This window comes from Urocitellus parryii, chromosome 6 (assembly GCF_045843805.1).
Source record: "Urocitellus parryii isolate mUroPar1 chromosome 6, mUroPar1.hap1, whole genome shotgun sequence".
NCBI classification, from domain to species: domain Eukaryota; kingdom Metazoa; phylum Chordata; class Mammalia; order Rodentia; family Sciuridae; genus Urocitellus; species Urocitellus parryii.
In genome coordinates this window covers 106,849,144-106,865,333 of record NC_135536.1, presented here as the reverse complement: position 1 = coordinate 106,865,333, position 16,190 = coordinate 106,849,144, and the positions used below count along the sequence as shown (strand labels likewise).

The window sequence follows — 16,190 nt, the reverse complement described above, 5'->3', positions numbered from 1 at the left end:
AAATTTAAATATGACAGCAAAATGCATTATAATAATTCTTATTACACATATAGAGCACAATTTTTCATATCTCTAGTTGTATACATTGGTATATTCGCATCAATTCATATCTTCATACCTGTACTTTGGATAGTAATGATCATCACATTCTACCATCATTAATTACCCCATGCACCCTCCCTTCCCCTCCAACCCCTCTGCCCTATCTAGAGTTTGTCTATTCCACCCATAACCGAAGAGTTGATGTAAGTACTTTCCTCTTGTGAAAAATTTAAGAATTTTTTTCCTCCATTTTAGCTCAACAGTAAAGATAAAGGTTTACAGAAAACTACTAATTCATCTCTGGAAGAAATAATGGATAAAGCATATGACAAGTTTGATATTGAAATAAAGAGTGTGCAACTACTCTTTGCAAGAGCAGGTAAACCACTGCTTATCCTTTAAGGTCTTACGTTGAGTAGCTTTAGTAGTGTATGTATATATGTATATGTTTATGAGTTCTGACAACTGTTTTCATATATAGCCTGTAGAACACCAAACAGGACTTAGCAGTGCAAATCACCATCACAGTTAGAAATAGAAATTTACCTAGCAACGTTTTTATCTAAGCCCATTTTTGCATTGTAGCTGTTTTATCAGCTCAGAATACAAAATGAAAGTTTCATTTGGTTCAAGTGCTTCTGTCCTAATGCTTTTGGAATGTTTCAGTGTTTTTCCTTATTACTTTTATAATTAAGTATTTTACTGTATTAGCCTGTGCTTCATTTCAGTACTACTTTAACTTCTGCTTTATAGATACTGGAGAAATATATATCTACAATATAGTACAGGTTAAACATCCATAATCCAAACATCCTAAATCTGAAATGCTCCAAAATATGAAACTTTTTGAGTATTAAAATGACACCACAGTGAAAAATTCTCCTGCTCTCATGTGACAGGTTATAGTCAAAATGAACATGCACTAAAAATATTGTGTAAAATTAATTTTCATCTTACCTGTTTAAGGTATATATGAAATATAAATGGATTTTGTTTTTAGGCTTGAGTCCAATCCCCAAGATATCTAATTATGTATATGAAAATATTTCCACACCCCCCAGAATTTCTAAATCCAAGGCATGTCTTCTGGTCTAAAACATTTTGAGTTAGGGGTACCTAACCTGTAGCTATAGTCCTAAAACTTTAAAGATAATTATTTTTCAAAAGCTTTTGTGTTTTATATTGCTTAAGTATAGATTTTTGGTCCATTGTACTTTAGTTTCTAGAGGCAATAAGTATAAACCATCCTTGAGTATAGCCCTTTATAAGTCATTGGAGGAAGGTACAGACATAATCTCTAAAAGCAGGATTTATATTCTTGTAGGATTTATAAAAACATAAAGAAAATTTTGGATTTTATGTATTAGGAGCCTGTTAATTCCTTTAGGGGAAGTACTTAAACAGATGATTAAAACTGCCTTTTCTCTTATACTTATCTGTGAATAATTGTTTGACTTACAAGGTGTAAAAGTCCATCAATAAAGATCTGCATAGGATCCTGTTAGCCACTGGGAAATCTGTTTTTCAGATCTCTTTTTTTGAAGAATCGTGATTATTACACTTTTTTTGGTCAAAAAATTTAGCTTGATAAAATATTTTTGCTTTGAAATTAAATGCTAAGCTTGTATATCTATTGCACTTAGGAACCATAAACTTATTTTTTTTTCACCTGTGTTTTCTCTCTTCACTGTACCCACTCACCTTGATCACCAATTGTAGATTGAGGTAATAAACCCTGGGTTTTTTTTCCCTTTTTGTTTTGAAATGCAAGGTATTATCATATAAATGTTCTCCAAACATCTAGAATCATTTTTATATCACAGACTGACTTCTGTCAGTCTATATTGAAAATAAAGATTATTTAACTTGTTTGCTGAAAGATTTAAAAATTGGTGTTCATTGACTCTGATAACTCTTTTTTAGTAACTCAGAGTAGTTTTCCACAGAATATCTGATAATTTTTTAAAAATAATATTTTAAATTATTTTTTTTAAAGAGGAAAACTGGAAAAAGTGTCGATTTCAGCATCCATCAACTATGCATATATTGCAACCAATGGATATCCATGTTGAATTGGCCAAGGCAATGGTAGAGAAAGACGCTAGAATGGCCAGGTAATATATGCACTTCTTTTGTATTAGAAATCAACAAAGTGACCTATATCTCCATCAGTTACTAAATTTTAAGGAAGCAAAAAATGTATCTCTGCGAGCCAGAAAAATACTGAATATTCTGTCTTGGAGCAGAAATAACATTTTAAAGAAGACATTTGTTTGAATTATATCTCATATATCTCATTTTAGAATTCTTATTTGAATGTTGTATGAAAATTGATAATCCATGTTTTTGAATGGATTCAATTCAGGATTCAATATCCATAAAATAAAATCTTAAAAAAATTAGAGGCTATTTTCATCCTGAAACCATATAAACTGTGAGAAATGTAGGAAAAAAAATAGAAAATGAATTTTGAATTTAAGTAGATAATTGTGAAATTATGTTGCTGTTTAAAAACAAGTTTTATTGTGGTTTAATTCTATAAGCTATATCATTTAAAATGTCCAATGTAATGAAGTTTTGACCTATGTATAGCTCCATGAAACTATTATTGCAGTCAACGTACTGAATGTCTCTATCACCTCCAAGTCTCTCTTTCCTCACCTAACTCCTTTCCCCTAGTCCCTAGGTGACACTGTATATTTGTGTTTTCTGACACTCTACATTTGTTAGGATTTTCTAAAATTTAATATGAATAGAATCATAGAGTTTTTGGTTAGCTACTTTCGGCATGATTTATTTGAGATTCATTCATATTGTTGCATGTATCAAATAGTTGCTGATACCCTTTGTCAGGTTGATGTTAAACCAGCCTTTCCTTACCAGATAAAGCTTACTTGGAAATAATGTATTAACCTTTTAAAATATTGTGGTCTTTGCTTGCAGAAATTTTGTTATGAAGTTTTATATCTATGTTGATGGGGGGGGGATATTGGTTTGTGCTTTTCCTGTTTTGTTATAAGGGTAATGTTGGTTATCTTGAAGATCTGTGGAATTGGTATTCTTTCTTTCTTGAATGTTAGGTAGATTTAGCTGTAAAGCTATCTCAGCTTGGAATTTTCTTTGGAGATAATTTTAACTACACATTCAGTTTCTCTTGTAGATACATGTCTATTCAGATTATCTATTCCTTAGAATGCTCTTTTGTGTATTTTAGTTGTTTTGAGCAAGGGTTTGAAGTATGTTTGCAGTGATTTTTTTTTATATTTCAAGAAATATATTCATCTTGGTTATTGAGTTTACTGGCATAAAGTTATTTTTGTATTTCCATATTACATTTTTAACACCTTAAGAATCTCTAAGGTGTTAAATCTCTAAGTTAAGTGATCTTATCTCTGTCATTCCTGATATTTGTAATTCATGTCTTTTCTTTATTTTTCTTAATCTGACTAGTGTTAATCAATTTTGTTGATCTGAAAGAAACCGTTTTTGGTTTAAATTATTTTCTATATTTTGTTTCTATTTTTTTAATCTTCCTGATTTCTACTCTCCTGCTTATTTTTGTTTTCCTCTGCTTACTTTGAGTTACATTTGCTTTTCATTCTTAGTTTCTTATGGTAGAAGCTAAAGTAATTAATTTGAGGCTTTTTATTTTTCCCAATATAGGCATTTAGTACTACAAATTTCTCCATAAATACTGCTTTATTCTACCCCAATAATCCACCTAGCAATTGGGCATCTGTCAACTTGAACTGTTCACAGTTTAGTCAGGAAGCCAAACATAAACCTAAAAGAGTTCTATGAGCAGCAAATAGCTGCCAGGAAGGTATTGACACAAACAAATGTCATGCAGTTGTACTGAGTAAGGAACAGAATAGAGCAGCTGCCCAAATTTACATGACAGATAAATACAGGCTTGGTGGTTTACTAGTTAAATGGATGTTCTCATGGAGCTTACATTTTAATCAGGAGAACCAAAATAAACAATTGTACAAACGATATGTCAGGTGCTTCCCACTGCCATACATATAAAAAATAAAAGTGAGAAGATAGAGAATAATGGGGTAGGTGTTCTTTGATACTGATAAGAAATTGGAGATTCTAGGAAATAAAGTATGTGTGGTGATTTTGGTTTTAAAAAGTAGACAGTTGTGAAGGATTGTCATAACAATTAGTTAACGTAAAAAGTTCTAACTGCATAAGAATGGAACACTTAAATTATCTTACATAGAACTTTCCATTCCCTGATAATGTTGTCTAAATGAAGCAAGAGTGGAATTAGATTAAAACATGTCCAAAGCAACTTTGACTTGACAATATAGTCCTTTCTCAAATTGATCCCCTCTTCACAATACAGAGAAGCTGACTTTGAAACCTTACAGTTAATTTATATTTTTAGATTTAAAGTATCAGGAGGACTTCCTTTGATGCATGTGAGAATTTCTGACCAGAAGATGAAAGATATGCTGTGTTTGATTAACAGTATACCTTTGCCACAGAAATCATCTACACAGTCTGCAGAGAGACAGGTAAGTGGTTATAATAGATATACTGAAACTTCTCTTTTCACAGAACTACCATTCATTCATTCATTCATTGTACTGGGGATTGAACTCACTGAGCTACATACCCAACCCTTTTTAAATTTTATTTTGAGACAGGGTCTCACTATGTTACCCAGGTTGACCTTGAACTTTTGATCTTCTGCCACCACACCCACGCCTGATTAGAAAATTATTATTTTAAAGTATTCATAGAAAGTTAGATTTATGGAATTTATGACTGAAAGGACAAGAAATAAAGAAATGAAAGTAAAAACTTTATCAATTTGTAAAACATTTTAAATAGAGCCAAAATTAGAAATCTTCTTTGTTAAATTGCCAATAAACTAATGATATAAAATTTTCTTATATGTAGGACTTAAAAGTTCTAGGTCACTTTAATTATAATGATCTTTGTAGCATAAAAGAAATATTGTATTTCTACTTACTTTGAAATGAAATATCAGAGAGTCCACTGATGGTGATACCATTTTGCAGGGACCTGAATAAACGTGCATTTTAGTATTGTTGTTGGCAGCAACTAAACGACACAGAATGATGAAATAGACTTACCTACTGGAGTTATATTTAGTTTTGTCTTTGTAAATGTGGATGTTAATCTTAATAATTTATAAAATCTAACCAATTATTAGCTGATTACATGAGATGTCTTATTAGAAAGTTTGTGTATTGTGTATATGTATCTTTTCATCTCTGTCTTCTATTACTTTTTGTTCTTTGCCTCATTTATGTATATTTAGTCTTGCTAAATCAGTAATTTTAAGAAAGCTTTTTATATTCTTTGCCAGATATCCTCAATTCCTATTATTTCAGAAGGGACCAAAGGTCTACTTGGTACTTCACTGTTGCTAGATGGAGTGGAATCAGGTAAGAAATATAAACTGTTGCCAAGCCAAGCCTATAAATTGTTATCTAGAGATAACATTTTCAGAAAATAAAGGAATTCTGAAAGTATTATAGCAATTTATTGGTTCTACTAACGAATGCTGTGACTTTGGGTCACTTTTTTTTTTTTTTAAGCTCAGCTGCCTTCATTGGATGAATGACAATTTGTGATTGACAGTACTTAAGATTCTAAATAAGTTACTTTATTTTAGTTTTTGCTTCATTCTCTTTGTGATACTTTTTTCTATCCTGGTCTGATTTCTTTTAATTTTGAACTAGAATGTAAGCTTTGAAAAGGCAAGATCATGTCTATCCTGGGCACTTTGATATAAGATAGGTGATCCCAATAAATATCTTACTGCATATTGAATAAATGAAATAAGGTAAAAAGCAGAATTATTTAAGTGAAAATAGTAGTGCTATTTGACTTTTAATTTGATAGTCACATGCCAAATTAAATCACTTTATGGAACTTTAAAAATTCAGACTTTTGAGTCTGTATATGAAGTTTATGTCTAATGAATTTTACTTTTGGGAAATTCAGGTCTGAGTGTTTTGTGCAGTTTGCAGTGGACATTATGTAAGACTAAATGAATATCTTTTTCCTTTAGAGTCTGATGATGAGTATTTTGATGCTGAAGATGGAGACTCACAGATTGCTAAAAGTATCAAAGGAACAGAATTTAAAAAAGCTGCAGAGATTCCAAATGAGGAACTCATTAATCTTCTACTCAAGTTTGAAATTAAAGAAGTACGTAGACTTTTTGTCCACAAATATATTTTTGTTGCCACTATCTTCTTAACTATAAGCTAGACCCAGGTATCAAGTATATTAAAAATGTGCTCTGCCTTTCTTATTGCCCAGTGCATGTGCATGCTTACACTTAAACATGTGGACTGTTTGAAAAATGAAATACTGTTTTTAAAGAAAAATGTAAGGATGACCCATGGGAATAATCTGATCTATTCTGGAATTGCCTAAGACTATTAATTAGAATTTGCATTTCTGCAGAAAATCTCTGTGACATTTATTTATTTATTTTTTTGTAATTTCCACTTTTGTGCTGAATAATATTGTTTATTGTCATGGTTATAATTTGGAAAAATGTCAACAATTTAAATTACCAACATGTTTTTTTTTTATTGCCTTTAAAGTCATATAGTAAAAGAAAACCTGGAAAGATATTTACAACATAAAACTGGAGGAAAAAACATTATAATACCAACGATTATAAATCCATTTAAAATTATGGTGTATACATTTTCTTTGGTTAATAATAGTGTTCATGTCTGGATGGTGGGATTATAGTTTTTCATTTTTGCCTGTTTCCTTTTTCATATTCTAAAGTTTGATAATAAGTTTATATTACCTTGGTAACAGAAAACAAAACATAGTAGAGATGTTTCTTATTTATTGTTTATATCCTAAAGTGAGAGCTTATCTAAAATAATGTCAGATATGAATTGTGTGTACAAATATAAGTATTATTGGTATTTGTTTTAAAAAGAGGTATGTTTTCTACCATTAGCCTTCTTTGACTTCTCTTTTTCTTTTATACTTTGATCCACAATATCAGTCAGTCCCTTGACTCTTCCAAATGCATTTAGATTATGGCTCTTCTCTTCCATTGCTACGTACTGAGTTATCATTATCTCTTACCTGGATCTTTGCAGTAGCCTCTTAACTATCTCCATTTTGATCGAATTCTATGTTCTCCATACAATAGCCAAAGTAATCCTTTTAAAGTGAAACTCTAATCATATCACTACTCTTCAAAACCCCTGGCTTCATATCTTTCTCAGAGTAATGACTCAGTTTTTACCATGGCCTATAAGGCCTTCCACAGGTCACCCCACATGAATGTTTGGCTTTGTTTTTAGTTCTTTCCCACCTTGCTCACTCTGCTGCAGTCACATTTCATTTATTCCTTCAATAAGTAAGTATGTATCCAGGTACCATCATGTACCAGTCATTGTACATGAAGGAAACAATAGTGAGGAATGTTCCTGCCTCATGGAGTTTACACTTGTCTTTTTTCTTTTTTTATGTATACCAAAGCACATTCTTTGTGCTTGCCTTTTCCTTTGCCTGGGACACCCTTTTCCTGCATGGCTTGATTCTTTACTTGCTTCAGGTATTTGCTCAAATGTCATCTTATTGCAAAGTCTTGATCACACAACACATGATAGCAATGTTCATTTTCTCTAGAATATATCCTTCACGAGGACAAGGACCATGTCTGGTCTGTTTTCCTTGGTGTGTCCTTGGTTGATGGCATAGCCTGATACATATTAGAAAATACCCAGTAAATATTTCATTGAATATTGAATGATGAAGTAAAGTGAAAAACAGCCAGACACCGAAGGAAAAAATAGTATTGCTATTTCAAAATATTTTCCCAGTGTGACTTTTTTTTTTTTTTTTTAAACAATCTTGAGGTTATAAATATTTTGCGGGCTGGAGATGTAGCTCAGTTGGTAGAGTGCTTGCCTCCCATGCAAAAGGCCCTCGGTTCAATCCCCAGCACCACGAAATAAATAAATAAATAAACAAACAAACAAACAAACAAATAAATAAATAAATAATTTGGTGATAAAATTTATCTTTATGTCCTACTCTTAGTGTATATTTAGAAAATTATCATAAAAATACTTGGTTGGCATGGTGGTGTCACCTGTAGTCCCAATAATACATAGGAAGCTAAGATAGGAGGATCCCTTGAGTTCAGAAGTTGGACACCATCCTGGGTAACATAGCAAGACCCAAAACAAAAACAACAAAAACTTACCCATGATTTTATATATTACTTTTTATATCATTTAATAAAAATTTATTTCTATGATGTTTATTTTTGTTTATCACTTTTATACTTATACTTTTTTTGTGTGTTATCAGAGATTGAACTTGGGGGCACTCGACTACTGAGCCACATCTCCAGCCCTATTTTGTATTTTGTTTAGATATAGGGTCTCACTGAGTTGCTTAGGTCCTTACTAAGTTTCTGAGGCTGGCTTTGAACTTGTGATTCTCCTGCCTAGCCTCCTGAGCTGCTGGGGTTACAGGCATGCAGAATCGTGCCCAGCTGTACTTAATACTTTATTGTGCTACCTTTTGTTATCTTAGTGTTATTCTGCTAACACTTCTGGTTTTTCTTAAGTATATAATTATGTCATCTGCTAGTAAGATTAATTTTAGCCTTTTTTCATTCAGCATTTTTGTCATTCTGATTACTATTCTTGGCTGTCAAATTACCTAACACTTAGGAGCTTAAAACAGCTATTTTAGTTTGCTCACAGTTTGTGGGTTAGGAATTCTAGACCGATCCAACTGGGTTATTTTATGTATAGTCTTTCATTTCATACATGTATTGCTTGGGGATGCAATCTGAAGTCCATGGTGGATGTCCATAGTTGTTCACTCACTAGGTTGCTAGCTCCTACTGGTTGCAGGCTGGGGGCCCTGTTGGGGCTATTGTCTGAAGCACATATTCAGGCCTTCCCCTGAATGACAGTGTCAGGATAGCTGAACTTCTTACATGGCAATTAGCTTTTTCTAGGGTCAACTTTCTGAGGTGGGAGTTTAAAATTCTGTCATCAGAATTTATTGCGAGGTGACCAGCATCCCACTAGGGTAGGTTCCTGCTTAGGAGGTGTGAGATGCCTGGAAGTAAAAAGTCTGAAATAATTAGTAAGAAATAAAGACAGAGCCAGAAATTAATAAAAAGGGAGCATATAATAGGTTTTTCAGTCCTGATAGGAGCTGGAACTGAACAACTGAACAAAGGCTCTGATTCTTTATTTAAGGGGGAGTACATCAAAGGCAGGGTTAAGGTTTCAGCGGGAGGAGTCTCGATAGTCTTTGTTCAGTGCTTGCTTCTCGATGTAGCTGGGGTCTTGCAGTAAACAGGTTCATTGGCATTTTGTCAAGCTGCACCCATCTCTGAGAGGCTTTGTGGCTTCAGCTAGGAGTCACCCCATCTCCGGTGCAGTGCTGTGCTGAACTTGTGATGGAGTGAGGTAGGAAGCCACATGAACCAGACTTTCTCAAACTAGCAAGGTTGCTGCTGGAAGTTCCCCATACCAGGCTTTCCTCCCTAAAAGGCTTCAACATCATTTTAGTTCACTCACAGTTCATGGATAGCTTCCTGCAAAATTCATTATAGCATAATTTTTTTATACGTTATTGATTGAAGTATTCACAAGCCTGGCCAGGTTGAAAAGGTGGGGCCAAAGATTTCTACCTTTTGATGAGTGAGTTAAAGAACTTGCAGGTTTTAAAATATTGCCACATGTGCCTGGTGTGGTGGGACATGTCTGTAATTCCAGTGGCTCGGGAGCCTGAGACAGGAGGATCACAAATTCAAAGCCAGCCTCAGCAACAGCGAGGCACTAAGCAACTCAGTGAGACCCTGTCTCTAAATAAAATACAAAATAGGGCTCGGGATGTGGCTCAGTGTTCTAGTGTCCCTGAATTCAATCCCCAGTAACCCCCCCCCCCAAATTGCCACACATGTTCTTTTTTTTATTGGCTGAATATATTGCCTGTAATTTCTAGAATTAAGTAGTAGTATGCTAATAAACATTCTTGTCTTACTTTTCACTTTAATAAAATGCTTTTGGTGATGCTTCTGTCATCACCAAACATTACTTATTTTAAGAAAATCATATTAAGAATCCATAGTTTTTCTATTTTTTTAAATTTAAAAATCAATAATGTTAAATTTTACAAGAATATTTTATAAGTTACCTATATTCTTGATAATAAAATTTAAGATAATACTTTCCAATCAGGAATATGAGTAGTGTTTCCACTATTGTCATGGTGATATGTATGGAGAAAGATTTTGGTTTTCTTATTTTAAGTATGACATACACTTTTCTTATTGGATGTGATAATTCTTTTAGGTGATTTTGGAATTCACTAAACAACAGAAAGAAGAAGACTCAATTCTAGTATTTAATGTTACACAGTTAGGAACAGAGGCGACAGTAAGAACATTTGACTTAACTGCAGTGTCTTATTTAAAGAAAATCAGCTTGGATTACCATGAAATTCAAGGTAATAGTTTAAAAAAATAGAAATAATGGCCAGTAATAAAAATAGCACTTTTGTGTGTCTGAAGCACTTTTATTTACATAATAAATAATAGCAAATACTGTTCTACAGTATTCACTACAAATAATAACTTTCAATTTTTATAACAATGCTGTGAAATAGGTAGCATTATTATCTCCAGTTGATATCTAGCAAAGTCATAAATTGGTCATATAATTTATCCATGAATGAACTGATAAGTAGGCTTTAGGCTGATTGCCAAGTTCAATATCATGTAACTCATGAATGGCAAAAGCATAGAATTTGTCTCTGGTATTATGATATTGAATGTCTTGTTTTATTTAATTGTGTTCATGTATCAACAAGAAGCACCAGTTATCCAAATTAAAATGGTAGAATGCAAAGTCAACTCTTAGAAGTTTTTGTAGTTTGTTAACCATTTACCTTGTGTGCTCATATTTTTGAGGCATGAAGGAAGGGATAAATCCACATAATTAAAATGACCTAATATTTGCCTAATGCTTTTGTCAAATATAAAGACCTATGTTTTATAATTTTAAGCCTTCGTTTGGAAGAAAAATGTTTTATGTTATTAGTATTCTGTAGGTATTGTCTTAATACAGAGTTTACATTACTGCCTTAAGGGAAAATATATAATTAATGTATTTCTAAAGCCTTTTTTTAAGGGAAGGTTGAGACCTCAGTGGACAAGGGAAAATTAGATGTCTTAGAAGCAGGAGTTATAGATTGTGAATAGTAAAATGTGGATGAAATGGTGGCTCTATCAGTCCTCTCTGCATAGCTTTTGGCGGCAGTACGTTGGCACTTCTACATAAGGATTTAGAGGACATTTAATAGAACTTCTTATTCTTAAGATAAAAAGAAAGTTTTAATAATTCTCCTTCCTTAAAAAAACCTTTTCTATGTAAATTGACTCTCAGCCTAAATGAAGGAAAATTATTTAATTTTTTCGAATAAATTACATTTTGTAAAATTTTATAGTGCAATAGCATATTAGATTGTTTTAGTCCAGCCTTTTTGTTATATGATTGAGAAAAAAAAATTAGTAGCCTTTGGTAAGGATAGAGATGAACTAGAAGTCATATTTCCTGATTCTTAAACCTATAGTCTATTCTGCTGCCCTAGACATGCACAAGACAGCCTTAAAAATATGTAGGAGATGTTTTTATTATTTTGAAAACAAATTAAAAAATCAAGCAAAAGTAAATATGAATGTTTTTAAAGTAAGTTGTATTTCTTATATAAAGTTTGTAATTTTCAGTAACCATGAAAATGTGAACAGATGTTTTTTTAAAGCTTCACTAGTAGTTTTAGAAAATAAAAAGATACCTAGATAGTTTCAAAATTTTAGAAGAGCTGTTTATTTGAAAGCCCTTTTTCCTTTTTTTTTCCAATTTAGGATCTAGAAAGAAACCCCTTCACTTGATTAGTTCTTCTGACAAACCTGGATTAGATCTTTTAAAAGTGGAATATATTAAGGTAAGGACCATAGAATGATTGTGTATTTGTTGTATACTCAAAACTATACTCTGAGGAAAAAAGATGACAGTGTATTACTAATGGTTCTGGATGTGTTTTCATTTTTAATTATAGGGATAACTACTATTTCCTCTTCCATTTGTGCACCTTCTTTGTCTTTCACTGTAATAGCCCTTCAGTACAGGGCTTTATGAAATCATTAAGCTACTAATCCCCAAAGGTGGAAGCCTGGGATGAAGTTGGTGCTGTTTCTGTCTTCTGGGGCATATTCATGTGTCTCCACTCACTGTATCCAAAGGTGACATTTGGCCTAGTATTCTTCATCAAAAGGAAAAGTCAACTTAGATTGGGTTAGAGGAAACTGCTAGGATTGACAAGAGACTCAAATATATCACATGAAAAAGCAAAACAACAAAACTAGAAAAATAGATCACATGAAAAATGCTGTAGAAGAAACTGATGGTATTTGGTTGCATTCAGGATTAGTTGATTTGTTTAATTAGTATTCACCAGCTATTTATTGAATGTCTGCTATCAAATGCCTTTACTGTTAGGCACTTGAATACAGATATGAGAAATACTCTTTGTTCTCAAGGAAATTATATACTAGAATGGCATGATCGGCAAGGAAACAACCAAATATAACATTGAGTGGTGGACAACATAACTGATTCTCTAAGAAAGAAAAGCACAAAGTAGTGTAGGAGCAGAAAGTTAGGGAAACTAGTCTGGCCAAAAAGTTTCTCACAGGTGGTAAATTTGTTGAGTTTAAATTTACTATGTTTATTCCCAGTAGATAGAACTAGGACCAGGGGTGGGTTATGTGGGTTATGATGGGAGATGAATGTTTTGTTTATTGTTTGTTTGCTTTTTACTCAGTATAAAGAACTCATTGAAACAAAACATTCTGCAAAGATTTCAATTCCTTGTAGGGAGACAACATTTCTTTCACTGGAGAGATATATTTATATTTGCCAAAGACTTTTTTTTTTTAAGTAATTGAAGTTGAGCCTAGGATTTTGTATACTAGGCAAGTGCTTATTCTTCCACTGAACAAGCACTTCCCTTTCCCTTTTTATTTTATTTTGAGAGAGTGTCTCACTAAGTTTCCCAGGCTGGGCTTGAACTTAACAATCATCTGCCTTCGCCTCCAAAGTAGCTGGGACTGTAGGTATGTGCCATCACACCCACCTCTGCCAAAGACTTTATAGAGGGATTTAAGCATTAAGTAATGGATGGACTCTATGGAATTTATATTCTCCAGCTTTCAGAATTCTTCCCAGAATTCAATGAATATCATCCCAGGCTTGAAGAGAAAACATTTACATTATTACAATAAGTTTTTTGGATATAACATTAAAATAATGACAGTAAAATTAAATATATAATATAGATACAAATATATTTATAGGTAAATATAAATAAATTAATCAGAGATTATAAATAAAGGATTTATTTGCTTTGGTCTTAATTCGTTCCTTAGAAATTTTCTTTCTTTTTTCAGGCTGATAGGAATGGACCAAGCTTTCAAACTACTTTTGAAAAAACAGAACAAACACTTAAGGTAAGGGATTTTATTAAACAAATATATTCCTTTTGAAAATAACCTATTCTGGAAGTGTTCACTGTCCTCTAAGGAATATTGATGGGTTATTTGATGAGACCATTGAAAGTTATAAATTAACCTTGTATATACTTAGCTTGCTCTGTGTCTGTGATTCAGTTTATTAAAGCAGTTGTTTTGACTTACTGTATCATATCCTACTATAATCTTTTCTAAGATTTCAGTATTATTTCTAGGGAAGGGAGTACTATAGAAAAGGTAACTTTGATATGTAGAGAACTAACAGGATTCAAAATGATGGTGGAATGATGGTGGAATGTGATGGACATTTTATTAAAAGTACATATATAAAGACATGAATTGGTGTGAATATACTTTGTATACAACCAGAGATATGAAAAATTGTGCTTTATATGTATATTAAGAATTATAATGCATTCCACTGTCATATATAAATAAAATATTAGTAAAAAAACTAACAGGATTCTAAACAAACCAAACTAAATAACATCTTGTAAAATAGGAGTGAAGAAGTGCATAAGGTATAAAGAAAGGTGGTAAGTAATTTTGAAGCTATTACTTCTTAGGCAGTACTGTAGAGGAAAGAAGAAGAAAAGTACTTGTGTGTTACACTAAAATGAAAATGAGAGATATGACTTTAAATGAATGCTTTTGAGAGAGGGGAAAATCTGCCATAATCTTCAAAACCTTCCTTTTTGTGGTTTTTGTATCAATTTAGTGTTTTGAGGAAATGAAAAATTGTTTTCTGTGAACAGATTTTGATTTTATTTAAATGTGCTGTTAGAAAGCCACACATTCTTGGAATTAATATGTGTTTCTTACAAGTCATGTATTCTGTGTTTCTTTTTAAATGATGGAACCATTATTGTGGTTTTTGGAGATCACTTAGTAACTGGGAACTTACAATTGTATCTTATGTAGTTAAATTTTATTGGTGCTACTTTTGGAATCATTTCTAAACATATTAGTAGCCCATAGTGGTCCTGGAGTTTTGTAGTGGTTCTGGAGTTTTACTTTCTGATTTATATCTTTTAAATAATCATAATAAATGTGCCATTAAGATCCAGTAAGGGGGCTGGGATTGTGGCTCAGCAGTAGAGCGCTCGCCTAGCACAGGCGGGACATGGGCGGGACATGGGTTCGATCCTTAGCACCACATGAAAATAAAATGCATTGTGTTGTGTCCATCTACATCCAAAAGATAAATATATTAAAAAAATCCAGTAAGGCATTATGGATGGCTTATGTTGAATATCAGGATGGTCATGAGAGGCAGATTATAAACTCCGTTGTCATTATGCTTGGAGGATGGAGTAATTAAGTTGTTATGGTATTCTAATGTACCCCTCAAGTGTGTGGGTGTAACTTGCTTTCCATGTACTCCCTATTTTATAGAGTCCTGAACCTTCCTTTCCTCTTTTCTTTCCAAGTGGTAGAAAGTCTGCTGGGAGCCTCTGGGCGGGGTGGGGGGTGGGTCACTGTGTGGAGTACAAGTTATAAATGGTCAAATAAAACTAATTTTCTTCCTAAAACATCTTTTTAGGTGGCCTTTTCATCTTTAAATCTCTTCTTGCAAACACAAGCACTTCTCTCTTCTATTAACTACCTGACAACCATTATTCCATCAGATAGTCAAAATGTGAGTGTTGTCAAGGAGGTACAGATTTCAACTGAAAAACAAAAGAATTCACCTTTGCAGAAAGGTATGAAAAATGTGTTTTGTTTATTGTTAGCAGGGGTTTTAGTACTCTAGGGTGAAATGAGGAATCTTAGAGATCATCTAATTTAATCATTCAAATGCATGCCCTCCCCCTCATTGTGCCTTTTTCTTCAAATTGAATCGTATGTGAGCACCTGATCTATAGGGTAAATATAACCCATGCTATTGTTTTTGAAAATGTTTGTTTTTGCTCTTATTTTGGTGGTGGTTGCCTTTGAGAGGGTAATAGAGGAACAAGATCTGTATTTATTCTGAGCTCTTCCCTCCCTTCTCAGTGGCTCCTGAAGAGGTTCCATTTCAGTTTTCCCTGCCATTTTAGATATGTGGAAATCAAGACCCAGAGACCAAAGGAAGGGGTTCAGGGACAGCATCTAATTAAACAAGTTCAGATTTTAGATCAGAAAGAATTCCACTCAAATTCTGACTCTTTTACTTAAGGTGTGTGACCTTAAGTAATGTCTAGTGTCTTTATTTATTTTGCGTTTTTTTTTCTTTACTTTCTTTTTTTTTGCTTTTAACTTATAAAAGTAACATACCTCTGTAGGATATACAAAACAAAAGTATTTGAGATCTTAAAGAGTTTGAGAATTTAAAAAATGTGTATTTATATATATTTAGCAGAATTGTGGTTCAGTTAATATGGAGAAAAAAGCTTAACAAAATTTAGATTACTGGAATCTCACAGTGATAGAATTCTTTGTTTTATTTTTAGTGATTGTGTCCTCTAAAGATAGTGACGTTGTTGGGTTTAGGCTGTTTGCCAAGTTGAATGCTTTCTGTGTCATTGTTTGTGATGAGAAGAGCAATATTGCTGAAATCAAGATTCAAGGTAAAGATCTTGTA

At 32.8% G+C, this 16,190-nt stretch overlaps 1 protein-coding gene across 2 annotated transcripts in view; it reads left to right on the top strand.

Annotated features, from left to right (window-relative positions):
* Vps13c (vacuolar protein sorting 13 homolog C) overlaps positions 1 to 16,190 on the top strand; it is a 171,100-nt gene that overhangs the window by 64,178 nt on the left and 90,732 nt on the right. For both annotated transcript variants that reach the window (XM_026384841.2, XM_026384843.2), the window contains exons 21-30: positions 298 to 421; positions 2,039 to 2,156; positions 4,439 to 4,568; positions 5,390 to 5,468; positions 6,098 to 6,237; positions 10,392 to 10,545; positions 11,963 to 12,042; positions 13,547 to 13,606; positions 15,171 to 15,330; positions 16,060 to 16,176. In XM_026384841.2, the coding sequence (XP_026240626.2) occupies positions 298 to 421; positions 2,039 to 2,156; positions 4,439 to 4,568; positions 5,390 to 5,468; positions 6,098 to 6,237; positions 10,392 to 10,545; positions 11,963 to 12,042; positions 13,547 to 13,606; positions 15,171 to 15,330; positions 16,060 to 16,176 (1,162 nt within the window). The remainder of the gene's footprint in view (positions 1 to 297; positions 422 to 2,038; positions 2,157 to 4,438; positions 4,569 to 5,389; positions 5,469 to 6,097; positions 6,238 to 10,391; positions 10,546 to 11,962; positions 12,043 to 13,546; positions 13,607 to 15,170; positions 15,331 to 16,059; positions 16,177 to 16,190) is intronic.